The sequence below is a fragment of the Podarcis bocagei genome (genome assembly GCF_964188305.1).
Source record: "Podarcis bocagei genome assembly, chromosome: 3".
NCBI classification, from domain to species: domain Eukaryota; kingdom Metazoa; phylum Chordata; class Lepidosauria; order Squamata; family Lacertidae; genus Podarcis; species Podarcis bocagei.
Genome location: NC_138127.1, coordinates 44,828,932 through 44,856,137, shown reverse-complemented (window position 1 = coordinate 44,856,137; position 27,206 = coordinate 44,828,932). Strand labels below are relative to the sequence as shown.

The 27,206-nt window shown below is 41.3% G+C and overlaps 1 protein-coding gene across 11 annotated transcripts in view; it reads right to left on the bottom strand.

Moving 5' to 3' along the window:
• L3MBTL3 (L3MBTL histone methyl-lysine binding protein 3) overlaps positions 1–27,206 on the bottom strand; it is a 58,436-nt gene that overhangs the window by 5,680 nt on the left and 25,550 nt on the right. For 9 of the 11 annotated variants that reach the window (XM_081187665.1, XM_081187672.1, XM_081187667.1 and 6 more), the window contains exons 9-18: positions 26,968–27,103; positions 24,187–24,278; positions 23,305–23,456; positions 18,512–18,588; positions 15,233–15,318; positions 13,499–13,609; positions 10,232–10,346; positions 9,103–9,205; positions 1,775–1,924; positions 877–1,008 (exon numbers count right to left, since the gene is read on the bottom strand). In XM_081187665.1, coding sequence (XP_081043791.1) covers positions 877–1,008; positions 1,775–1,924; positions 9,103–9,205; positions 10,232–10,346; positions 13,499–13,609; positions 15,233–15,318; positions 18,512–18,588; positions 23,305–23,456; positions 24,187–24,278; positions 26,968–27,103 — 1,154 coding nt within the window. The remainder of the gene's footprint in view (positions 1–876; positions 1,009–1,774; positions 1,925–9,102; positions 9,206–10,231; positions 10,347–13,498; positions 13,610–15,232; positions 15,319–18,511; positions 18,589–23,304; positions 23,457–24,186; positions 24,279–26,967; positions 27,104–27,206) is intronic. The other 2 variants (XM_081187662.1, XM_081187663.1) reach the window with 2 other exon arrangements.

The window sequence follows — 27,206 nt, the reverse complement described above, 5'->3', positions numbered from 1 at the left end:
TGTACAGCAATCCCACCCCCCGCCCCCGTTTGGGTGTGTATACAAAAATCAGCAAAAACTGCCTCATTTTTCACATGCAGCTGAACCTGAATTTCTGCTGAACCAAACAGTGGAGGAACACAGCTGGATAAAACTTTTAATTCATTACATCAGTTAGTACCATGAGAACCTACTACTTCTAATCATGTACTCAATTCCAATACAATGTTTTAACAATATGCTTCCAAAAAGTATGTCGCACATACACCAAAGTTAATATTTTCTTAGTGCAATGCTTTGCTGGACTAGTTTCAGTTATGGCATTCTAGTTTCTATAGAAACTGCACAGAAGAAAGCAATGTGGCCTATATCTAAACTGGATACCTTTCGCTCCCCCTGTTCAATAGAAAAAGTACTCAACTCTTGACAGCTAGGACAACCTTGACTCACCAAGCACTCAAAAAACCACTTGAGACAGTATGCTTGAGATGCTTATTCAGAAATGCTCTTGTGCATGCCTGATCATGTTGATCAGCACAGCATTAGTGTTATCTGGGCAGGATACTACAAGTTTGACCCCTGGTACAAAAGACCCACCCACCGTGAGGCAGCTGCCACTGTTTTGTCCAAAAGGAGAGATCTTGAAGTGTCAATCTGCTATGATGCATGGAACACTCTCTTCACTGAATCATAATCGCCCACTTATTTGCCAAGCACAAGTAAGCATTCCTAATTCCCTAACTTCCAGTAACAGAGTGCATCATTTATATGACATGGTGCATCTAACAAGTAGAACACCTGCACAAAGCACTTAATTCAGGAAAGCAATTACTGGCACTATGATGATGAGCATCAGAGCTGAAGTATTCTTTATTTTTAACATATTTGAAAGGATACCTGTAGTTCTTTTCTTTGACATCAAACATTAGAGGCTTTTTGCAAAGAGGTTTCACCTCTGTGTCTTCCTGCTTTGATGAATGGAGATGAGCTGAAGATTTTAGGACAATGGGACTGGGACATTTTCTATTACTGATTTAAAATAAATGGACAAGCTTTCAAAATCCTACATTCATGTCAAAATTAATCAAAGAACCGAAGAATTAATAGCAAGCTGAACACCATACAGTAGGAAAATACCATATACAATTTCCTTATCTGCTGTTCAGATCTTTACAATTTGAAATGGATTCCTATTTAGAAAATACAATTACACACAAATATGGAAATCTCTTTTTGGGATTTATTTGCACCCCAACTCCAGAATCAAACCTGCATTCATGGAAGGACAGTTGGGCTCACAGAGGTTTCTCCATAAGTGGAAAGGGATCCCTCCATGAGCACATTTCCTTCTATGATTGGCAGGCGCTTCCATTCAAAGGGAGAAAATAGGATCCGAACCTGGAGATGATACAAATATTTCAAATAGGGGTTGAAATCTATTTACTATTCTGTGTTATTATAAATAAAATTGAAATTATGTAAATGTTAACCAGATATCTGATTTTGCTCTAATTGAAAAAAGTAATCTGTATATTATTTAGTTCATAAAAATTATATATAATTTGATTGTAAGAAAAAAACCCAACTCTAAAAAGATAAAAGATTCAAATCAAGAAAAAATGCAATACTTTAAAATATACAGAAAATTAAAATATTAAAATTCAAATCAGCATTTCTAAGCATTCTCGGTAGGTTTGCCTAAACAATGATTTTAGCAGGTGCCGAAAGGTTAGCATTTGATCTAAGTCTGCAAGCACTATAAGCTACATATAAAGGAAAATTCTGTCATAGTTACCTGATTACAGGAGATGCAGATCTTTCATTTGCTTCTGGCTTCCGGTTCCAATGCAGAGGCGGAATACTCTGAGGCATCTCTCCACTTAAGCGGTCTGAAAGGATATGTTCTTTGCTCAGATTTATCTCAGAATATGGGCAGCTGAGAGCACTGAAAAATTGAAGCAGTAAAAAGAGATTAGACATTGAAAAGACTTCCCAGTTGAACTGAACACCCTAAAGATTACAAGTTAGGTGGAACCTGTCTCAATCCATTAACCTATACAAGTAAAAATGTCTTGCAGGACTCCTACTTTAGAACTAAAGTGCCAACTAAATTTGAGCACACAACACTTGGAAGTTCCTCATCAGGGAAATGTACTGATAAAAGAAATTCATTTGTAGGTTTCTTGTGCCATAAGATGTCAATACCTCTTCTCTTCAGTTTAGTTTGTTCAGGTAGAAGCAGCCAGCTTTGTTTTCCCCCTTCCCTGGCATACAAAGCATCATAAGTTGTTTCTGTCATGTAGTGGAAGGAACTGTGCCTTTTTTGTAGTATTTTCAGGTGTTTAGGTGTTACTGACATCCCAAAATACTGCTCCCTTCTGCCTGACTCACCTTTCTTGATAGTAACTGTTCAGCTCCAATGTCAAATTGGGTCTATGCTGGAAACGGAGGGAAGGAGCTACTGCCATGGGCATAGTTCTTCCCTCATGGATGACTTCAAAATGACTAGGCGTCTCAGGAGACCACTTATAAACTTTTTTCATTTGGCATAGTCATAATTGTCAAAACTGGCTATGAAAACCAATGGCCCTAGGCCAAAATCCCATTAGCCTGCTTGATAAATTGAGCTCTACTCAAAACAGCCTCAATCTCTGTTGTTAGAAAAAAATTAACCAAGTACAAGACCAAGTAAAGATATTACTGATGTTATTCTCAAACCACCTAGATGAAGCTTCTAGACTTGTCCATGAAAGCCCTATGCAAGGACTTCTCTCCCCCCCACCCCCCATTAGCTCAGGAAGAATTGGGAGAATCCCCAGAATAGCATGCAGGAGAAGGAGGAGGAGGGGGATTATTCTGTTTCACAAGCTACAATGCTTGCGCCAACATAACCATCAGAAGAGCATGACATTGCCTTTCTCCCTCAGTGACTCGCAGACCATAGTTTGAGAACTTCTGTTCAAGCGTAATAGTAGGCAATGATATTGGAAGCCCAAAATGAAATGCTAAGAGGAATTGGGGAAACTTCAGAATCTGAATTGAAAGTCCAAGTGCAATTTTTGTTAAGTAAGCTGCTTCATCTGTATGAATATAGCATTGGCTTTCACAGGACACTTGGCTTCAGAGCTTTTTGCCAGAAGCAAACAAACATTTCCTGAAGTATTTGATAGCATACATTAAAAAGGAAGGGGATAAATTAAAGAAATCACACTTCTAAAGCAAGGTGAAAATTACAAAATGAAATAAAATTAATTAGGAACTGAAATTGGCATCATAGTCCCCACAAGTCCTAGGTGCCACACAAATTGCCTAAAATTGCTCTTAACTTTTGACAGTAACACAGATATGTAACTATTAACTGAATGCACAAAATGAAGCTTCGACACTTTGCCAGACACAACAGAAAGTATATGAAAGAGATTCTCCTTTACTTGTCAATAAACTAGAACACCTACTGTGAAAGAGAATTACTCTTTTCTTTTCTTTTCATTTCATTTTATTGTTATTTTAGGAAGGACTGCCTTTGTACAATATAAGGGGGGGAAATGAGCTCACAATTTACCTGTGGCTTCTCTTTTCAAGACTGTAGCTATCCTCCCACTTACCATTTCACATTTATCCCTCATTGTGACATAATTGCTTTTGATATCACAAGCATCTTCCTCAGAGCAGCAACCTAGCAATCTATATAACCACTCTGAAATGGCAAATGTAAAGACAAAGAGCAATCCCAGTCTCTTTTTAGTCTTTAGGTTATTCTGTTGGGTAGTCCAAAACACCAGGTATTTTTCAGGTTTGGACCAAAGGAGCTGTATGTTGTGTTAATCAACTTTCATTGTTTTCCTTTAAGCATTTGGCTCTGGGCAACATTCAATCCTTACAGATGCTTTCCAGAATGGAAAAGATATCAATTCTTCAGTACTGGAGGCCTTGCAGCTCTTTTGCTATTGACAGAAATAATGCCAGAGCACAGCATGCGAAGAGTGTCTTATAATAGAAGAAATACTAGTGACATTTTTCCTTAGTGCATTTATTTGTTTCAATCATGCACTTCCATTTGGGTTGCCAGCCTTTCTTCTCTTGTTCTTTCACTTCACTCTGAACTGCCTTTCTTTCTCATTCACTTCTATTAGTTCTTATAAAAAACTGTGGGTTAGGGTGCGCTCAAGTAGGTGCTGGGGTTGTTTTTGTTGAATATCACAACCAAGACCCAAATATCTACTTTCAACAAATCTGAGAGCTAGGGCATACACGGAAATATTTTTTTTACATTTCTCCCTGAAAAACAGAAGGGAATCAAACTACTTTTGAAACTCTGTCCTGGTAAAGCAGTGTGTGGCAGGTCAGGATTGCAGTACCATGGAGAGTTCCGAGTGAACAACTTGCTCTGACAAAGACTGAAAGCCATTTAAAGCTTCCACCTGCATCTCTCCCAGGCTCCACCCCTTTTGGTGAGAACTTAAGATTCTTAAAGGGCCAACCTTCTGGCCTGAAGACACAGCCTCCTGCCCGGTGAGGTACTGTGGGGGACATTTGTTTTTTCAGGCTCAGCGGAAGGCATCTGTGAGAATAAGACATCTGTGAGTCAGGTTCTGGCTCTACAGGCCCTGGAGGTTGTGCTATGGGTTGTTTGTCAGCCTCAGGATCAGTAATCTCCTGATCTGCAGAAGAAAGTTCAGAGTCCTCAACCTGGTCTGACTCCTTAGCCACTGACTGCAGCCTCCAACTGTCCGCCTTGATCACAACTGAACTCTGGGGCCATCATCCTCTACTTAGTTTCAAAAGATAGCATGGAGGGCTCTTTGGCACATGGGATGAATCACAAGATTCTTCAGATCTCTGCCATTATATACACTTGTAAAAAATATAAAAGAATCAAAAAATAAAAGGAAAGGAAAACCATCTCCTTGCTACTGCAATGTTAGAAAATAGGGAAACTAATATATATTTTTGGAGTAAAACCTTAGCACCTTAAAAATCAATGGGAGCTGTGATGTCATTTGATCCACAACTACAATGAAAGCATTTTGCCCAAGTTTGTCCTTCTTTGCTCACTATGTTTTAAAACAACCAGCAAGTTGTACAGGAACTATACAAACAACAAATAAAGCATTTAACTAAAAATGTATGAATTAAAAAGCACACAATTTATTCACAGGAGACACCAGGCAAGCTAATCTTCCTGCCTTTAAACCAGGAGGGATTCAAATAAACGAAGCTTTTTCTCAGGAAGCGGTAAATTTATCTGTACATTGCTCAATTTCAATAATCAATTTATTGACTATGACCGCGCAGTCAAAATCTGATTTTAAAACTTAGAAATGCAAATGAAGTTCAGTATTGCATTTGAAAGAAAAATGGAGATGATTCAGTCCCATACAACACACATGGTTAATGGAGATTTTAATCTGTAAAACAAACAAAAGACAACTAAAAATATAAAACCAAATTACACTGTAGGAGGAACTGAGGCATAACTCATGTCTTTTAAGACAGGTTCTGTATCCAATTTTAGGAACTAACTTTCGTTTATAAGTGAATGCTTTAGATTTACAGTTCTTAAAACAGGACTACTATGTTAGCACTGTATTATGCAGATGGCTTATTTTGGAACTCAGCACCAAATGAAGTTGATTTGTCTTGGTTTCCATTTTGGTTTTTTAATAAAGCAAAGTAAAAAGAGACTTTCACATGAGCAGTACAAGCTCAGTTTGAGAAATATACAAGTAGGCTTGTTCTCTCTCCTCCTTTGTAAACGAATTCCCTTCTCCATTTCTGGGTTGCCATAACCATGTTCAACTATGACAAACTATGGTTTAGCACAAACTAGGTGTCTTGGTAAACTCTGAATGCAGGAGTTAATCATGACAGCCCCCATAGCCACACCCCCAAACCCTAAATCCATAGCCCCTCAAAGGAGAATCCAAACTGATGTCAAAAAAGGTAGCTGTGCAAGGAATGTTTACTACAGAAATGAAGGAATAATGGCTAGTCTTTCAAGAAGGACTCCAGTCCTATATATAGTTACCTGAGTGTAAGGTCCATTAAACTTAGGGGTGCTGACTTCTGAATGAATAGGTTAAACTTGCAAAACACATTAAGCATCAACAAAAGATATTCAGCCAGCTAAAGCCTCTTTGTCTCTTCAGTCACTCACCTGAGCCAGGAGACACCATCAATTACCCTGGTACTCCAGCAAATGATGTCATCACTTCTGCTCTGGAAAGAGCAGAAGGGCTGCATTCGCCCAAGTTTCCCTTCCACTACACCACTGAAGCTTGGAAGTTGCCATTAACCATAGTTGTTCAGTTCAGGTGTCATTAAAAACTAACAGTACAGTGGTGCCTCGCAAGACGAAATTAATCCGTTCCGCAAGTCTCTTCGTCTTGCGGTTTCTTCGTCTTGCGAAGCACGGCTATTAGCGGCTTAGCGGCTATTAACGGCTTAGTGGCTATTAACGGCTTAGCGGCTTTAAGAAAAAGGAAACAAACTCGCAAGAACTCGCAAGACGTTTCGTCTTGCGAAGCAAGCCCATAGGGAAATTCGTCTTGCGAAGCGACTCAAAAAACGGAAAACCCTTTCGTCTAGTGAGTTTTTCGTCTTGCAAGGCATTCGTCTTGCGGGGCACCACTGTAACTTGGAGATGGAGGAAGAGGAAACACAAGAAAGGAGGAGGAAGAGGGACTGCATGAGCTTGCAGCATGTTTCGCCATCCTCTAAACCACTGTGTTGGTGTTTTAAATCAATTCGTAAATCCTCCCAAGCAGCACAGCCTCCAGGTCTCCATTTAACAAGCCAACCATAAATCATCAAAAATTAATCATGTTATACCCTACATTGGGTTGTTGACACCAGAACAAAATGGTATACAATATCCCCTTCAAATGAATACACAGCTTAAAAAACAATTGGAAGAAAAAGAAATTATATGATTCACTTGACATCCTCTTTACTGAGGAATTGTGAAGGCTTTAATTTTTAAAAAGCACTAGACAGATCAGAAGTATGTCTAACAGCATAGTAAATCCCATGTTGTATTGAAATGAAACCAGTGATATAGCAAAGCAACAGAAACATTGCATTTCTGTAATCAACAGTGTTTTTGTGAACTCTGTTGATAGACAAGAGAAGGAGTCCACATCTTCACAATCAATGACTACAAGTGACATTTCCACTAGAAAAATAAGAGAATGAATCACATAGTGATTAATCTTTCCAGCGGGTGGACGGGAGACTGTGTTTGCATGTGGGCTTAAATACTCAGAACATAGTCAATCTAAATAGTCACACAATTTGAGGGTGTTTTTTTTTACAAACAAGAGAGTGAAGAAAGGGAAAGTAGGATTATAGTGTTGGGGTGGGGGGAAGTTATGCAGGACAGCTCTTTGCCCCCCCCTCCTAGGGCTTCTGAGGTTATGCAGATTTTCACACTCTTCCACAACCAGGTGAGTTTTACAGGAATCTTAAAATCAATTCTACGTTGGCTGACCTTTGTATTATAAGGTATACTTTGTAAGACATTCAATACACAATTCCTCACATAAACACACCAGACACTTGCATTTGTATGCAAGCCCAAACACTTTCCTGCAAAGCAGAACCCCCAAAGCTCTTTTTAACATCTACATTTTAAAAGGTGCTCATTTTAACCCTGCCATAATTAATCACCGCAGGTTTCGTCCAGCTCAAGCAAAACACTTATCAGAAAATGGCCAATCTGCCTACTCTCAGACACATGCTCTGACAGCATAAATGCACCTTGTCATAAAAAATTCAAAAGTACATTTTCAGCGCTGAGATGAAAGAACCCACGGAATAAAGCCTGACGTAGATAATTATATCCATTTTATATTGTCCTTTTAATTCAAGTGGACAGTGGGACACAATCTGAGGATTCTAGGATGACTTGGATTCAGAAACCTGTAGGCTCCTGCTATTTTTTCCCCTGAGTGCTTATTGAACTAAATGTCCCAGTAATTTTAATATAGTTGAATTTGTACTCAAACTGAATTGTAAGACTGCAGTAGCAGCAAATACAAGTTATAACTGAATTAGTTTTCTTTCTCCTTAGCATTATGTAGTAACAAATATAGTACATATTTGTGCTGACCTGCTTTATATTGATGCTTTTCATCTTCAACCAGATATCTATGTATATATGTACGCATGTACAAACAAGTCCCCCTACTGCAAATAGTTGCTCCAATTAATGGAGGGCAATGGGCACAGCAATGGGGCAGAGGCAGGGGGAGGGGGTAGCCCCCCCCCGTCTCCACTTCTCCCATCTCACTCATTGAACACACATTGACAAATGCCTGAAGAAAGGGCAGGGGGAGAAACTAATAATATATTTTATCTGTTTTCCAATTATTTTGAGTGGTGCTTAGATCAGAAATTCTGAAACACGCCTTTCTAAACAAAATTTAAAAAATTCTTCCAGTAGCATACTACAAGGAGTGAGTCTCTGTGACAACGAAGAACAAGAGTGTTGATTTCTAGATTAAGCAGGAGTAGTAATTGGCACAAAGTAAGGGGTACATTCCACAGATGGGTATATTAACCAAGTTAGCATTTAACTATGTCTATCTAGCTGACAGTAGTGACAAAACAACATGTTTTTACTTCAATAGAGGCTATCAGGCGCACTTAGATACCCAAAGATGAAACACTGATGTGCTCACCAATTGCACAAACCTGTGAAAACTACTCTGTAAAGATAGGCTACATTGTTTGTGTGCGTATAAAGATATAAACACACACACACACACACACAGAGAGAGAGAGAGAGAGAGAGAGAGAGAGAGAGAGAGAGAGAGAGAGAGAGAACCCAGCAAGAATTACATCACACAACTGAGCTTTAAACCAGAACATACCAATGAAGTTCCAAACCTTTCCATGTTCATTCCAAAGAGGTAACCTGAATTCCTGTTTTCTTCCTCTAGTCCACATCTTCTTTTTCACAAACAGCAATAAGGCTGCAATTCTATACCCCATTTCCTGGGTGTAAGTTTTATTGAACTTCATGGAACTTTCTTCTGAGGAGATGTGTGTATAAGCTTGTGTTAGAAATCAAGTATGTGCAGATTCTAATTGGACATCCAAGTTTAGCTATTTCACACATACCTGTGGTGGCCCGTATGTCTGGCTCTTTTTATGTGTCCAACTCCTTTGCAGCCCGCTGTAGGACATCCTCCTTGTTCTAAAGCTTCTACCAATTCCAAAGGACCTATACAAATAATATGGGAGGTAAGATGCAAGGCATTTGTAAGAATGGAAGTTATGTCTCACGTTTAGGCAAACTCTAGTGAACATCTGTTTAAGATGCTGAAGACCAACAAGTACAAATTACCAAGATAGAATATTTAAACCTTACTAAAATCTCCTGCAACCATTTCATTATCTTGTTAGTCAAAAACTGACAAGTATTTTGTTCTTTAATAAATTATGACTCGATTGTATGAATATTGAATCAAACAATGATTTATGTTATTCTGCACATAAATATTCCTGCATTCAGGATATAGATGCAATTTCTTTCACAAGCTATTAAGAATTTATTTCTTCTATTTTATTTTTGAAAATTTAACTCCTCCTGCAAAAAATGAACACCCTCTTCCGCCCAGAAAATTTTTGTCAATAAGGAAACTACAACTTAAGAGGTTAATTTATCAATTGTTTCCAAGAGCAAGCATTATTCTCAACTGATCCTCCAAGTATTCACTTCTAACTACAATTCTATGATTCTATAAACTATTACAGCAGTAACTGACTTGGCTCTAATATGCCACATCACTTTTTCTAAGTCAATCACATACTTTAGAAATATTTCTTCAGAATCTAGAGGATGTTTTAAAAGCATTCATATACTGGTTTCTATTTTTTACAGTGAAATAATAGGGATGCAACATTTAATCAACAAAAGGGTTAGATCAATTGATTAAGCACATGAAGGCATGACAAAGGTTTTTAAAAACAAAAACAAAAACTGTTCATCCTTTGTTCAGAATGTGAATTTATAAAGAGCTATAATTTTGCCATGATCTGGAGTAACATGAATTCATATTTAATATCAAGTCAGAAATTAAGAATATCACTATTTCCCAGTCTCCAGTACCAAGGTTATTTGCTTCAAAGATACTGGCTTTGTTATGCATACTAGACTTATTCAGTATTACAGAAGTGGCATCAAGCAAAGGGCAGGTATTCAATATCCTTTCTTTAAACTTCTACTATATCTTATAGAACATCTCACTAAGTGGGGGCTGAAGAGGATGTCCAGTTTTCCCACACCAGCCAGCAGGATGGATATCAGGGCTATCTGCATCGATCCAATAATCATAAATACTATCCCAGCCATCAAAGTGGACCTAGAACACAAAGGAATATTACATTTCAAACTTAAGCAAAGTTCTATTCCCATGCAATCTCCAAGAGTGCTTGGCTTTCATTAGAGAACATAATGGTTAAGAGAATCCATTTGTTCAAATTTCAGGCATTATGTAGTGGACAAGGGTGTGTGGGAGAAAAGGTTCGTCAAGTATTTCAGAATTATCTACCAGGCTCTCGTCTTTCAAATTACAACAGCTTTTGCATTTACTGAGATAAGAAATAGACCACAATGACAACTAGTTTATTAAAGTGTTGATGCATGAGCTTAACAATTTCTTTAGTACAGAATGGTCCTCAGTATGAGTCTATGTGAGGCCAGAATAACTTGTGATGCATCAAGTTAAACATAGCTCACTGACCATACAGTGAAGCTTCTCCAGTGCTTTTGACAGATCCTATTGTTGCAGTCACAGGCATACAATAAAAATAGGGCACTGAGCCCCTGATGGACTGCCACAATTTTTGCCCCACCCACATCCCCCTGAAACTCCCCTGCCCCAAACACACCAGTTATACTGTTACTATGCAGTAAGTAATAATGATGATGATGATGATGATAAAAAGGTTAAGTACTATCTAGAACAGGATGAAAGTTTTGAGGACTTAAGCTTGCATTATTTGAGGCATCTAGTTCTGGTTTTCTAAAATTATTCCTCATCCTGCAAGCCATAAGTGATACCAAACACTGTAGATATGCAAGAAAGTACCGTATTTTTCGCACCATAGGACGCACTTTTTCCCTCCTAAAAAGCAAGGGAAAATGTGTGTGCGTCCTATGGAGCGAATGCAGGGGGGGGAGGCAGGTGGGAAAAGCCCCCAAGAGCCGCACACAAGCTCCGTGCGCTCTTGCGGGCTTTTCCACAGGAGGGAGAAGGGACTGACTGGCCGCATCAGTCCCTTCTCCCACCTCCCAGGAAAGCCAGGAGAAGCCGTGCAGCCCTTTTAAAGTGCGCGCGGCTTCTGCTGGTTTTGCGGGAGGTGGGGGAATCCCCCCACCTCCCAGAGAAGCCAGGAAAGCCCTGCGCAGCGTCTCCCGGCAAGGAGACGCTGCGCGGGGCTAAAGGGGAAGGCAAAACAGCGAGCGGGATCCACCCCGCTCGCTGCCTTGCCTTCTTCCCTAGCCAGGAAAGCCCTGCGCAGCGTCTCCCGGCAAGGAGACGCTGCGCGGGGCTAAAGGGGAAGGCAAAACAGCGAGCGGGATCCACCCCGCTCGCTGCCTTGCCTTCTTCCCTAGCCAGGAAAGCCCTGCGCAGCGTCTCCCGGCAAGGAGACGCTGCGCGGGGCTAAAGGGGAAGGCAAAACAGCGAGCGGGATCCACCCCGCTCGCTGCCTTGCCTTCTTCCCTAGCCAGGAAAGCCCTGCGCAGCGTCTCCCGGCAAGGAGACGCTGCGCGGGGCTAAAGGGGAAGGCAAAACAGCGAGCGGGATCCACCCCGCTCGCTGCCTTGCCTTCTTCCCTAGCCAGGAAAGCCCTGCGCAGCGTCTCCCGGCAAGGAGACGCTGCGCGGGGCTAAAGGGGAAGGCAAAACAGCGAGCGGGATCCACCCCGCTCGCTGCCTTGCCTTCTTCCCTAGCCAGGAAAGCCCTGCGCAGCGTCTCCCGGCAAGGAGACGCTGCGCGGGGCTAAAGGGGAAGGCAAAACAGCGAGCGGGATCCACTCCGCTCGCTGCCTTGCCTTCTTCCATAGCCAGGAAAGCCCTGCGCAGCGTCTCCCGGCAAGGAGATGCTGCGCGGGGCTAAAGGGGAAGGCAAAACAGCGAGCGGGATCCACCCCGCTTGCTGCCTTGCCTTCTTCCCTAGCCAGGAAAGCCCTGCGCAGCGTCTCCCGGCAAGGAGACGCTGCGCGGGGCTAAAGGGGAAGGCAAAACAGCGAGCGGGATCCACCCCGCTCGCTGCCTTGCCTTCTTCCCTAGCCAGGAAAGCCCTGCGCAGCGTCTCCCGGCAAGGAGACGCTGCGCGGGGCTAAAGGGGAAGGCAAAACAGCGAGCGGGATCCACTCCGCTCGCTGCCTTGCCTTCTTCCATAGCCAGGAAAGCCCTGCGCAGCGTCTCCCGGCAAGGAGATGCTGCGCGGGGCTAAAGGGGAAGGCAAAACAGCGAGCGGGATCCACCCCGCTCGCTGCCTTGCCTTCTTCCCTAGCCAGGAAAGCCCTGCGCAGCGTCTCCCGGCAAGGAGACGCTGCGCGGGGCTAAAGGGGAAGGCAAAACAGCGAGCGGGATCCACTCCGCTCGCTGCCTTGCCTTCTTCCATAGCCAGGAAAGCCCTGCGCAGCGTCTCCCGGCAAGGAGATGCTGCGCGGGGCTAAAGGGGAAGGCAAAACAGCGAGCGGGATCCATCCCGCTCGCTGCCTTGCCTTCTTCCATAGCTGCGCGCAACCCCTCCGCAAGGAGAGGCTGCACGGGGCTATGGCTTCTTTAGCCCTGCGCAGCGTCTCCCGGCAAGGAGAGGCTGCATGGGGCTAAAGGGGAAGCCAAAACTTGGCTTGCTCCATAGCTGCGAGCAACCCCTCCGCTGCTCTCTGGGCCTGGGGGGGGGGGAAAGATTTTTTTTCTTGATTTCCCCCCCTAAAAACTGGGTGCGCCCTATGGTCCGGTGCGCCCTATGGTGCGAAAAATACGGTAGTTCCGAAAAACAACCAGCAGATAAAAGCGCTGTTAACAAGTCATGGAGTTTAAAATACGTACGGTAGTAAAAATGTTTTAAATGTTTTCTTTCCTTGCTAGTTTCATTTTTATATCATATCTAAGAGGAAATGAATGGGGGTCTGAAGGACTAGCATCGTACAGGATGAAATAGGATATGACTGAACGTATACCTTTATTTCAATCCTTTTTGGACACAATGTACCAAGCAATACATTTCAGGTGGAATTTGCAGTAAAATGACTGGAGATTAGTGCTCAACTCAGCTGGAACTAAAGCCTCAGGTGTGATTATGGAACTGCTGGGTTTGCAGGCTTCTTCATTCACTTTAATTGAAGGAAATCATTTCTACGCCTGTGGATGTTTGTTCTCCCTTCTATGGGAGTGAATGGAGAAGCCATGTGGGACAGTGTGTGCAACATGATACCACCACTCAGAAGGAATTGTTCAATACAGTAATTTTAAAATATATTTAAAAGTATGAATTACTTTAATTCTGTGGTCATCAGTATCTACCACGGTTGCGACCCTGATTAGTACAGAATTTCTCTTGTCAACTACTTCAAGTTTCATATTCTTCTGGAATCCATGAGAAGGTTTCTACAACAAAGAAGAGATTGAGCTGCTTATTATTTATATCCTTCTTTTCTATTAAAAATAACCAAAAGAAAATAAATATAAAATATTTTTTTTAAAAAAACAAAAACATTAATCAGATTTGTTACAGCTGCTCCCATAGTTTACAATGAATAATTGATGTCAATTAAACTAAAAATTTAAAACAGCATATGCACTTACTTAAACTGGCATTCACGGCTTTAAAAAGAAACCTTTGTTAATGACGTGTTGTATGCAATTGTGTCCTTCCACTGCTGAAAAGCTCTTTGGTCCAGCTGAGACTTCTATGAGTGGGAAGTGGGAGGAAATGGTTGTTGCAAATTTCCCTTTTCCTATGTCCAGCCCTTTTAATATTGTTGAAATGCTTTGATGGGATTTCAATCTACACTTCCCACATCTACCTCTAGTGGGAGAAATTATTTAGCTTCTTCATTATACAGTAGGGTGGAGAAAGAAAAGACATACCCAATAAACGTTTGCCAGAGCATTTTGCCTTGACAGCTACAAAATAGCAATATTATTATTTTGATATGCATGTTGATTGCAAGCTGAAAAGCCAATATACTATTATATGCTACTTTGTTTATAGCTCAGTTTTAAACGTGTTTGCCGTCTGCTTTGTTGTTACTGTGGCTGCCTGCTTTACTATTCTTTCATTTTTTTCATATTTTGCTATGACTTACTGGCCAAGACACCAGCAGAATATCTTAAGACTGTCCCAAAAGGTAGACTTTGTGGCTTCATGATCATGCCAATTTCTCTCTCTGTTACCCTCAACCCTCCGATTTACTTAGCTGTTGTTTTTGTGTACCTGCTGAACTGAAACTTGCCTCCAAAGCTGAAACATTGGTAGCTTTTAAACCATTAAGGTTATATGTTTATATATAACACCTAAGCTAAATAATTTTATAAAACAATGAATGGTGTGGATAGAAGGAAAGTTTTCTTCCTCTCTCAAAAAACTACAAGTGAGGGTCACCAACAAAACTGACTGCCAGCAAAATCTGAATAGAAAAAGGAAGGAATTATTCATATACTGCACAGTGAATTAATAGAATTTATGGCTAATTATAGAATCAGTCTCTTTTTTCTTAAACTGCCAGCATGCAGGAGCTGGCTGGACTAGGGACCCTCGCTTGCAATTTGTGTTTGAGAGGAGGAAGGAAGCTTTGGGGCAAATGAGCTTTTTCCCGAACGCAAACTACAGCTATGCATGCTCACAATATGGATTAGGATTCCGCGCAGTGGTGCCACACTCTGGATTTCCCCTCTCCACTCTGGCAATTTATGGAGGAAAAAACACTCACACATGTGTAGAGTTTGGGACCGAGGTAGTGGTGGTCACTAATTTATAGGCATTTATTTATTTACTATTTGATGATTCTCCTTTCTCCTGCCCTGCCAGTTCTCCAAAGCAGATTTTCAAGGGGCACAAGGGAGCTGAGGGAAAAGGAAGTATCACTGAAAGTCCCCTCTCTTCTTTCCTATACTGTCACATGAGCAGAACTCCTCCCAGGAGAAGCTTCTACCAGTAGAAGCCACGAAGCACAGGAACAGCCATGAAGCATGAGATACGCATATGAGAACACTGCACATTTTTCTTACCACTTTAAAAGCCCTGGCAGGTGCTGGTAAAGAACTAGTTTCTTCCAAATATTTCTCCCAAGAAAAATGCTTGGCATGTGGATAGTCTGGAAAATAAATGATGATACAAGATGTAATTATGTCACGCAACACAGAGTTAGGATGTTTTTCAGGACTTGTTAGGTTTAAAGAAGCAACAGAAGAATAAATAAATATGCTTGCACTCCTTCTGCCATCCTGCAATGCAAAATATGAATAATGGGACTTGTCAGCCTCCCTGTGGACAGAGACCCAAGCTCCCGAAGCCACCTCTCTCATATCTCACCTTGAGAAGACCCACATCTATTTTTCATATTATTTCACTCCTTCTGACTAGTTTTCAGAGGATATGTATGTTTTACTCTAATGTGTGTTGTCATACAGTTAAAACACAACATCATCAAAGAGAAGCTCCTGAACTTTAAAAATGATTAAAAGGTTATGGTAGAAGTAAGCCTCTGGCGGCCCTCAGTAACAATTATTTTAAGGATTCTGAGCAGATCAGAGTCCTGCAGTTATGAATAAATAAATGAACATTTAATCCTCACACAATCCCAGTCACCTTTCTCCTCTGCACATTTTCTAATCCTACTTTTGCTTGTTCCTCGGTTGTTCTCCTAACTACTATATGCATAAGGCCACCTATTTACCTGTCTGTGTGCTTCTCCCACACACCATATTCATTGGGACTATCTCTTCATATTTTCCCTGTTCTTTTTCAACTACATCATTTCCAGTGTTTACACATTCACTTCCTTCAATACCTTTCCTTTTCTGCATTATTTCCTTCAGCCTTCATTTGCCTTCTTGCCTCTTCTTTCCTTACCCCCTTCTTATTTCCTCGGCCCTCTGCTGCTTCGTGCCACTTCCTCTTCCAGAGGTGAGCCCCTTTTTCTTTTCCAAGTGAATTTTTATTGTTTTCCTTACATATTCTTTTTCTTGAGTGGGCACTAGGACACCACCAAGTGGTTGCCATCTTCCAATTGCTTGAGACAGGACAAAAGTAATTACGCCAAAGAATCTCTTGAGTCACCACTCCCTTCAAGTGGCTGTTTGGCAGTTACCGTATTTTTCGCTCCATAGGGCACACCAGACCATAGGGTGCACCTAGTTTTTAGGGGGGGGGGAATAAAGGGGGGGAAATTATCCCCCTCCAGCCCCAAAGAGCAAAGAAGCCAAGACAGCCAGCGGGATCAATCCCGCTGGCTGTCTTGGCTTCCTCTTTAGCCACGCACAACCTCTCCAGCCGGGAGAGGCTGTGAGCGGCTTCGTTTTTAGCCGCAGGGCTGGGGCGGGGGAAGCGGAAACAGGTCCGGGAGCGGAGGCAAGGTTGTGCAGCCCTGCCACCACTCCTGGAGCTTGTGGGCTGGGGGAGCGCTCCAAAGGTTTGCGGACAGCTGCCTGAAGCCCGGGGAGCGCAGTGGGAGTTGACACTGCGCTCCCCAGGCTCCGGGCTGCAGGCTGCTATCCGCAAGCCTTTGGAGCCCGGTGGGAACTCCTGCCGCGCTCCCAAGGCTTGCGGATAGCTGCCCGAAGCCTGGAGAGTGAGAGGGGTCGGTGCGCACCGACTCCTCTCGCTCTCCAGGCTTCAGCGAAAGCCTGCATTCGCTCCATAGGACGCACACACATTTCCCCTTCATTTTTAGAGGGGAAAAAGTGCATCCTATAGAGCGAAAAATACGGTACTCATGTTACTGTAAACACAGGCTTCAAAAACGGTTTGAAACCTAACACACTGCGCCGACCGGCTTCAACTTTTGTCATGTCAGGGCTGCCCAGCATCAGGTCCCCACTCCTTCTACATGTGATTGAACATCCCGAAAAGGACTTCAGTGACATCAGAATAGTTCGTTCAGTCAAGACAGTGGCTTCATTACAACTATAGATTTAAAAATAAGAGAACTCCACTTATTAGAATCTCAGGTATAAAATAGACTGGAATTATTAGAATACATAAAGAACCAAAAGTGACAAAATTCTGCTGTGACTCTGAGCATCTAAGCATCGAAAACTAAAAGGCCTGTGCATTAAAGCTCTTAACGTTTTACTGAGTCAAGTACTAATCTGAACATTTAGGAGTTACACATCAGCTTTAAATGCTGCCTAGCCAGTAATATCTTAGCAAAGCTGCTTTTTAGACAAAATTTCCACTAACACTGTAAATGCAGAATATAGCTTCATACTGGCTACTATCATGAGGGAAAATATTGTCACTGTGGGAAAGCCAATTTGAGTTTTCTCTGTTTATAAAATGCATACTGTTAAAAGGTAACAGCTTACAAAGCATTACTTTTCCAAGTGACTCATAATATGGTAGTGAATTACACCATCACTCTGTGTGGGCTATTTTACAAAACTATCTACCAGCAAGCTACAATTACATCACTTGCAGGTTCAATATTTATAGTACATTTAAGAAGATTTTCATGCTCTAATTTCATAGCTCCAAGGTATTATTCATGATTTCCACAGTTTATTGATTCTCATCTGCTAGTTATTACCGTTTTCTGTAACACATTTTCTCTTTTGCATGGTAGTCTTTTCACTTTATTCACATAATGGCTTACATGAGCTCCCTATTCTGTTAAAATTCAGCACAGTTAAGGGCTGTAGTCAATGGTAGCTCAGCAGTAGAGCATCTGATTTGCATGCAGAAGGTCCTGGCCTCAGTCTCCAGCTTCTCCAGCCAGTCACGTCTAAACAAGACAGTCGTACCTCAGAAGTCGAACGGCATCCGTTCTGGAAGTCCATTCGACTTCCAAAACGTTCGGAAGCCACACCGGACATTCAGGCTCCAAAGAACGTTTGCAAACCAGAAAAGTCACTTCCGGGTTTGCAGCATTCGGGAGCCAAAGCATACAAGTACCAAGGTGTTCGGCTTCCAAGGAACAACTGTACTGAGCTAGATGGACCAATATGCTTACTCAATATAAGGCAGCTGCCCACTATGTCCCTAAGTTGCTATTGGAAGAAAGGCAAGAATCAGGTGCCCTGATTTGTGTGAGTTGAAGCACTATCTGTCATAACAAAGCCACTTCTGGATGTACCTCTAAAATCTTAAGTACTTTAAGGATGATCAGGATTTCACCTTTTCCAGCGTACATAATATTCTGGCATACATTTTTATTCTCTCCCTTCTCCCATTATTGTCCCTGCAAGCTCACTTTTAAAGTGAGAGGATTTTTACTCTAAGTAATCCCACATTACAATTTCTAGTCTTGTGAAATAAAGTTGTGCACAGACGTGCTCTTTCATACAGACCTCGAGGGGTTACAAGGGTCTTTCTGTGCTCTTTACACCAGCCAACTGGATGAATATGTGGACTAGCCGCTTCACACCTACGGGAGAAATGTTGATTTAGTTAGATTTCATTTCTATAAATGTCTTAAACAGCTTCCTAGGGTCTGTCTAAAGCAGCTTATGGTCAACAGAGATCTGGGCTGCCTGTAAACAAAAATGCTAGGCAAGCTCCGGAGCTCCAAGAAACAGCCTCTCAAAGGAATTTTGTCTGAGCACATTAATTTCTGGCCTAAAAAATTCAGCTAAAGAACTGGTCCTGCCTTACAAACCATTCAGAAATTACCCAGAGAAAAAATGGTTACCTGTGAACACAAGCCTAAGACACTAATATATAACCCAAAAAGGATGGGGGGGGGGAGAGAGAGAGAGAGAGAGAGAGAGAATAAAATGCACTGATTTTATTCACCATAGGTAACTATTTGAGTAGCTAGTTACAAGCTTACATTTTGTAGCTTTTTTGTTCTTCCAATTTGTATGTCTGAAGATGTTTTTAGATGCTGTGAGTTGCATATGCGAGCATATGGAGAAGCAAACATTTAAGCCAATAAAATACAAACTGTGCAAATTGTTCTATTGTGGTAGAATTAGCTCTCTAGTTCAGTAAGATTGTTAGGCAACTCTACAGAATGCTGTCTGAAGACTCTCGCATAATGTATATATGCTTATGAACCTTTCTTCTTTTCTGAAAAAGAGCTCTCTCATTTGTAAAGCACTTGTATTACCATGAGCCCCTGAATTGTAAGTAATCAGTTAATAATAGTATTTCAACAGTTTAAAAAATAATGATTCGTAGCTGAATTATAACAAAATGGAAAGGGTATAGAGACAGAAATTCATACACACACACACTCTATTCTGAATACTGGTCTTGCTAGAGGAATCGCTCAAATAATACACAAGTCATCTTATAGCACCATCTAGTGTTCAGATGTCAAACTCACTATGAACATATGTCAAGTCAATTTAAGGAAATGCTGAAATATCATATGTTGCTCTGCTCTATGAAGAGGTGGTTCTTCCCTTCTCACAGCCCAGCTAAGCATTTCTGAGTATCCTGAAGGCTTTTGAGAGTAACAACTTATTTTTTTAACCTAAAGTAAGTTGCTAGCATCCACAGAATTAAAACAAAAACCCATTCATCTCATTTACATTTTTCAACTCTCACATTTAATAAAATAGCAAACAATTTAAAAAATATTTATAGACGGTGAGAAAAAGGAGAGCAACATAAAAGTTGAGGTAAGAACTACATGTTGCAAATCTGCAATTCTTTCCCTCACTCAATAGCCAACCTGCTTTAATTTCCAATAAGTAAAAGATTCATATATTTTACCTTTAGGAATAAACAGCCGTACCTACCCGTATTCCATTCAGTCTGAAGACACTTTTCCCTGACAAAAGTTTGTTTACATTCGTTTTTCTTGACAAAAGTTTGGGGGATGGGAAGGCATATCATGCTTAAGGCAGCAGAGGTAGCTCAGTCAGCTTAATATCAAGGTCATGGGTTCGAGCCCCACGTTGGGCAAGATTCCTGTTTTGCAGGGCGTTGGACTAAGGACCCTTCTGGCCCCTTCCAACTCTATGATTCTATTATTCCATGAAACATGAAGTTCTGCTGTCAGATTCCAGGTGTGGGGGCCACTCTCCTGTGGATTCATCCCAGTGTAGCTGTAACTTTTTAAAGGACCACATTATTTATTTGAAGGTCTACCTACATCCATGTGAGGTAGCTCTAAGATTAGTATTTGGGGCCTTGCTAGCTGGCCTGCCCATTACAGTCTACCAGACAGGCAGGCACTATACGCGGGGCCTTCTGGTGGTGGCCCCGAGCCTTTAGCACTCCCAAAACAAAAACAGCATAAAATGCCCTATCGCTTTAAAATGGACCCTAAAATCATTTCTGTTTCAGTATGCATTTTAATAAGTTTGTTGTGAGCTTGGCTTCTAAAACTTGTTTTAAGCTGCTGACATTTCAATTTGGGAAATGGCTCTTTGTATTTTAAAAACTGTATTATGGCATTTAAATTGTGTTTTGCCAGCTGCCTTGAGAGGGCTCTGCTCTGAAAGACTGCATATAAATACTTTAGGGGGGGAAATGAGTGAAAAGGTCTGCAACCATGGGTGTTGGGTCAATCACAACTTCATGTTTGGGAGCCTGTGCCACTGGGCCCTGCATTGCTCCAAGCTCTTTAAAAGTTGCAGCCCTGCCAAGGGATGATCCCCTGGGAAACGTGATGCTGCTGTAATGTTTAAAAGGTGCCCATATCCCATTTAAAATCAATAAGACAAGCTAGTCAAAGTCAAATTCCAGCGCTTTCAACAGAACTTGAATGCAGCATGTCCACGACGTTTAATGCCGAAGGGATCAAGCAGCAGCTTTAAACAACCTCCCTGTGTCTTCAGAAAAGGTTCTTTTTCTTCTGTTCCAGGGTATATTTTCTTTTTTCTGCTTTATCTTCAGTTTCTTTGCCCTTTGACATTCTGCAGTTTTATTCTGCCTTTGCTCTCAAGCTCTCCTAGCAACCAACCCCACCTCCTTAAGCAAGTCTGCCTTACACTTAAACATGAATGACTAGCTCAATAGTATCGAAAAACGTGTTAAAAGCAAAGCAATGGTCACCCGTTTCTGTGGCCAAGCATTGGGACAGCATTCATTCACACTAGAAAAAGGAGATGGAAGGTTTCATGGCCTAAACATCAGACTACAGTGGTACCTCAGGCTTTCTAGAATGGTACAAATGTGCTGCCTCCTGAGAAGTGTTCACAGCCACTTTGCTCCTTGGCTTAGTGACTGTGCTGAAAGGCTTGGAGACAAGCAAAGCAGCTGAAATTACTTTCCCTGGCAGTCTGCACATTTGCATGAAGCCAAGGTTTGGCTTAGTGTCATGTGCAAACACAGCCAATGAGAGAAACAATATCGCCTCAATTTGAAAACCAATCTAAGGAAGATTTATAGAGAACTCAAATGCTTGTTTGCTATTTCTTTTTTAAAAAAATAATTCTTATTAAATTATTAAAAAATAATTTTTACAAAAGTACGTGCATTGTCTCTTCATTCATGTTGTTACGTCTTTTCTACAGATCAGTTACATTTGTTATGAGATGTTTGTGTTGAGTATAGTATAAGGTCAGGGAAAAAGAGTGGGGGGGATTTATATTCTTTTCTATAGTGTATGTGTGGGGTTTTGTGTCAGCGTCAGCTGGGTAGGTTCTCTTTCTATTTGCTTGATACATTTCTTGCTCACGATTTCTGAGTCTTTGCCTCTAGTAAAGTTATTGTTCAACTGTGCATTTTGACATTTTTCTGATGGACCAACAGCATTCCCTATGCTTTTTACATTACAACGTGGTATCCTTTAATTGAATGTTTAAGCCAAAGCTTTATAAAAGCATAAAGACAGTTCTGCAGACGAAGTATAATGGAACTACCATTGACCTGCTTATTGGTTTGCAGATCCAATTTCTTTTGATGATCTTTTGATAAGATCTTGAGGAAATTTAATTTATTTATATGAATGTTTATACACTGCCAACTAATAAAAAAAGAGTATTGTGACAGTGTACAATAACATCATTAAAACATCATAAAATTAGATAATTAGGTAATAAAATAAAGGACAAATGACCAACGCTGAATGAAATTAAAACTCTAAAAATGCTTGGTGGAATGTTTTCAGCATCAGAATTATGGGTGTCTCTCTGAATTCAATAGGAACATTGTTCCAAAATTCTGGCTGACACTATGCTAAAATCCTTAGTTCCTGAGAGGATGCTCTTCCTAAGTAACCAGCTCAGCTAATTTCACTGATCAGTGGTGTATGTGAGAGCAAACTATTTTTCTGGCAGACAGCTTTTTGCCACTTAATGTGCAACTGTCATCCATATTGTTGGTGTTGTCACTATGCTAGAAGGAATGCTCTCTGCGTAATATTTCACAGCTGGCCTTGTCTATATTAGCATCTTTCCTTCTCCTCATGAGCAGCCGTGCCATCACATGCAAGTGCAATGTTGCTGGAAAGATTAGGAAGGAGGGAAGGTTTGAGAACCTGTGACCTTTCGCCTGGCAGAGAACTTCTCGAATGGCTTTTCCATTTGGGCCCTTGCAAAGAGAGTTCTGTGCAGCATTTTGAAGTCCTGACAAACAGCTGATTGTTGAGGCTTCATAGCACCACTTCGCATGATGTTAATGGCCCACTGGGGGCTAGGAGATATAAAGATCTGGCTCAGCGGTCATATCCAGTTCCCCACCCACAGCAAAGAACTAAGAAATTCAAACGTTAACAGCTCTTGCAAACTTTTATAAGGGGGGGGGGGAATGCACACACTAATCAGACCATATAATACTTTGCATCTTTCAACTACAGTGGTACCTTGGTTTAAGAACAGCCCTGTTTACGAACTATTTGGTATACAAACGCCAATAAACCGGAAGTAATGCTCCAGTTAGCGAACTTTACCTTGGTCTACGAACGGAAGCTGAATGGTGGAAGGGCACCGGTGGCAGGAGGCCTCATTAGGGAAAGAATACCTCGGTTTAAGAATGGCTTTGGTTTAAGAGCGGACTTCCGGAATGGATTAAGTTTGTAAACCGAGGTACCACTGTATTGTCAAAAATCTAGGGACATTTTAATGAAATATAGGTACTACTGTTCATAGCAACCATGGGGGAGGGGAGAGTGAAAACAACAAATTAACAAGGTAGAATTTTGGGGATGCTTATCATTCTAACAAACAAGCTATTTAAAAAGGCATACCAGTAGTCATAACTCTCATCCCAGTTGTCAAAATGAACCAGAAAACGACTGTCCACAATGTCAGTTACTGTAGCAACACATATGAATGCAGGGTTCTTTTTGTCTACTGCTTCAAGCTTCATCCCCACTCGAAACCCTGATGGAATCACCGTCTAATCAAGGAAAAGTTTAAAATTAACAGTGAACAGAGAACTGGTCTATTTAAGTACCTAAAGCACTATATAAAAGAAATAAAGAAATGCAGATTAATAATAATAAACCATGCATCCCAAAGTCTCTTGACTATCCACAATCAACCCACAATCTTGCTACTAAAAAGAAAGGAGTGCTTTATCATATATTAATCTTTTTAAAAAATTCTTAACTATTACGCCCTGTCCATTTTGGAATGACAACAAAAGAGATTTACTGGCCATTTGTGGTTTTGTGCTGCCTGAACAGGTGATGGATACAAGCCACTGTTTACAGTAGTTGCTCCTGATCTCTGCACACTTTGTAAGCCAGTTGTCTATTTCACCTCGCCAAGTATTGCATACACATTTGATACAAACCTGTGGGAAAATAGTAACCTGTATCCACCCAGGACCTATCTAATTGTTTTGAGTGCAATCTGTGGACTGTGTTACTGTGCATCAACAGCTTCACATAAGATTGTCTTGGATATAAGATGAACTATCTCCCTCAACATAAGGAAATAGTTTGAATTTCACCATGGAAAACAGGCAGGGATTGATGCGTGTGAACCCAGCTCTGTATTTACTTGGACCTTTTCCCTTGTTTTAGACTAAGGGTTTGAGTCATAATACTAACAGAAAAACAATGTAATCATAATATAAAAAGCAACTATCAGCAAAGAAGCAGGGATAATCAGAGAAAACTCACTGCGTTTTGGTTTTCAAACAAGGATTTAGGAGCAGCTTGAGCCTTACATTTCTTCAGATACGAGGGCCAATTAAATTCATCTTCTTTATATCCTAAAGAAACCCATGAAAAGGAAGAAGATAAAATGCCATATCTATTAAACTTATGGTGCACTTGTGTCAACTGCAGTCAGACCTGTTAGCACAGTACCTCAGTTTCACTCTGCCAAATCATTCAATCCCAGAATTAAGTGGAAAACAGAGACTGTTTCTTGTAATTTGCTGACCTGGTTGGAGGGCATTCTGTATTGAGGATGATGCCTCCTACCGGACTTGATAGGCAGACTCTATCCTCCCCTTCTAGAGGGAGGAATCATCCCACCCTCCAGATCAACTGGCAGAACAGAAAACAACTTCTCATCCCCAAATAAGCAAAACTAAAAAACTGGAACCAGAGCTATTCAAAGAGGAAACAATAAAAGAAACAGTAGGGTCAAGGTGGGGGCAATATTTCGATGGCTGCTGAGAACAAGGGGTTCGAATGAAGTATTCACGTAACAATTGCTCAAACTCCAGGACACAGCCCTTCAACACCATCTCAATCACCCACCTGTCTGAGCTGACGTAATTCCAATGGTAAGGAAAAGAAGGAGCTAGGCCTCCACTGGAGAAAGCTCCTGACAACGGGTGTAGTTAGACTGAGGATTTCTTTCTGCCCTCTGGAACCAAGCAGTGGCAAAATCTGACACAGAAGAATATCCCCCATTTAAGTCTGTAGGGCTGGTAACCTCTTGGGGAGGGAAAACTACCCTGAAGGATGAAAAATGTGGGGCTGCTTGGTTTTGTCCCACAACTCTGTAAGATGAGCCTCAAGTGCCTTGACAAACACCTTGGTCCTTGAGAGAGGCAAGGATGACACGATGTGCCTGCAAACTGGAACTAACAACTCACTGCTGCAACCCCACATTTCTATGCACAATGGTGGTGGAAGCCATATGAGGCCCTAAACTGAAAAAACATCAAAGGAGGTGCCAGCTGCCAGGGCAGAGTAGTAGTAGTATATTTTCTTAAATCCATCCTTAACTGCCTGGGGGATATCATCCCTGGCATTCAGCTCCTCCACTCACATACATAAATAAAGCCAGAGGAAAAAAGGGAAGCTGTGGTGGCTGACTTGAATGCCACTGCATCTGCTTCAAAGCTCCTATGAAGGGCCCTTTCCACCCTTCTTCCACAGTGATCATTTACAGGAGGATCTACAACCAGAAAATGCAATCGCTGCATCATGCCACCTGCAAAGGTATAATGTGCTTTGCAATCTTAATCACTAATTTAGTCTTGTCCAATTTGTTCCACTCTGCTTTCCACGTAGTACAGGTCTATTGTGAAAAAGTGACCCTGGGAGGGGTGGCGAAACACGTGGTGAGAGCCTTTAGAGTGCCCACCGCCCTAGAGTGTGACTCAGAAGATGCCAAGGGCTCTCTCTCCTCAGTTAGCTGGAGGGCCTTATGAGCCTCCAGCCTAATCTGGCAAAATGTAACTTTAAAATTCTTCCTGTAGTTGGGAATGCAAAAGCTTCTACTGAAAGCTCTACTGAGACAAAAAAATTAAAGCTAAGCCACAGTCATCCATTTTCTAGTAAAGAGATGAAGTACCTAGATACTATTTACAGACAATGCACGCTTATGAATTCTATTCAGCTCTTATAAGTGAACAAGATACATGTCTGGGATTTATCATCTTCTCAAAGAACAAAAGGAAGTTGGAACCCTTAGGTTATTTGTTAAGTATGGTTTGCAGTTCTGGTCCAGAGGAACCTTACTTATAGTTTCATTTCAATGGTATCCTGTGATGTCCTTGAAAAGTGCAAGTAACAGATTAAAACAAGAGTGTGCAGTTAGGCCGCATTACGTACAAGTTTCATTAATATAATGCCAAAGCATGTTTTAGCATTATATATGGTCAACCCACTGTGTCTAAGACTGTTGATACCCACTTAGCCGGGGTTAAACCCCATTGAACCTGGGATTAAATCAACTGAGTGGACACCTATTTTGATGCATTATAAAGCAACTGTTAGACCTATAACAAAACTGCATATATGCTTAACTGGAGGATTGCACTCTTAAATAAGTCTCTATATAAAAAAACCCAGTCAGATTTACAAATTATTATTCTTTCAGAAGCAAATTCCTGATTGTAGGAATTTGGGTTCTAACTTGGGTGGCCTGATACACTTTGTTTTTCCACCATCATTTTTGCCACTGTTTTTTCTGTGTGTCTTAAAAATTCCTTTAGATGCTTACTCTTACGTCCCACTCTGTTCGATGAAGCTTAGTCCCAAGTGCATTTGGACTTTAGCTTGAACTGCAGCATAATGCTCCATAAATCCTATTGCTTTACAAAACAGAGCTTATTGTTCCTAACAGGTTCTCATGAATAGATAGCTATGAAGTTCAGAAATCAGCTCAAAGGCATCCAACGGAAATGATAAATTTACCCATCTGAACGACATCTACTCATTCAGACCTACGGGCAGTATAAGAAATACTATTAGATCTCCTTGTCCAGATTTATCCCTCAAAGAGAACAGCAATTGGACAGTAGCAATCCTAGAAGCAGGGTGGGGTGGGGCTGCTTACCTGCCTTCGTAACTCCATGGGTAACCAGTAGTGATCCTGAATACAATGTCACTCAATAGACAGAGAGGCACCATACACAGGCATTTTAGTACCCAGCGTGAGAAGCACATCTCAGCAATTGTTGAATATGACACAGATTTTTTTTGTTGGTAATCTAATACCTTTCGGTGGATGAAGTTTGTGTCCTGTTTTCTCGCACCAACCAACTGGGTGAATATCAGAAGAATCAGCATTCCGCCAAAAATCGTAACACTCTGGGTATTCATCAAAGTGAAGTCTAATTCTGTAACCACAAGTCTAAATCCATAGTAGGAAGAAAGAATACAGTAAAGGAAAAATGTGTTTACATTTAAACCAAAAAGTCAGTATTAGAAAATTGGTATACGTGCAGTCAGAATCA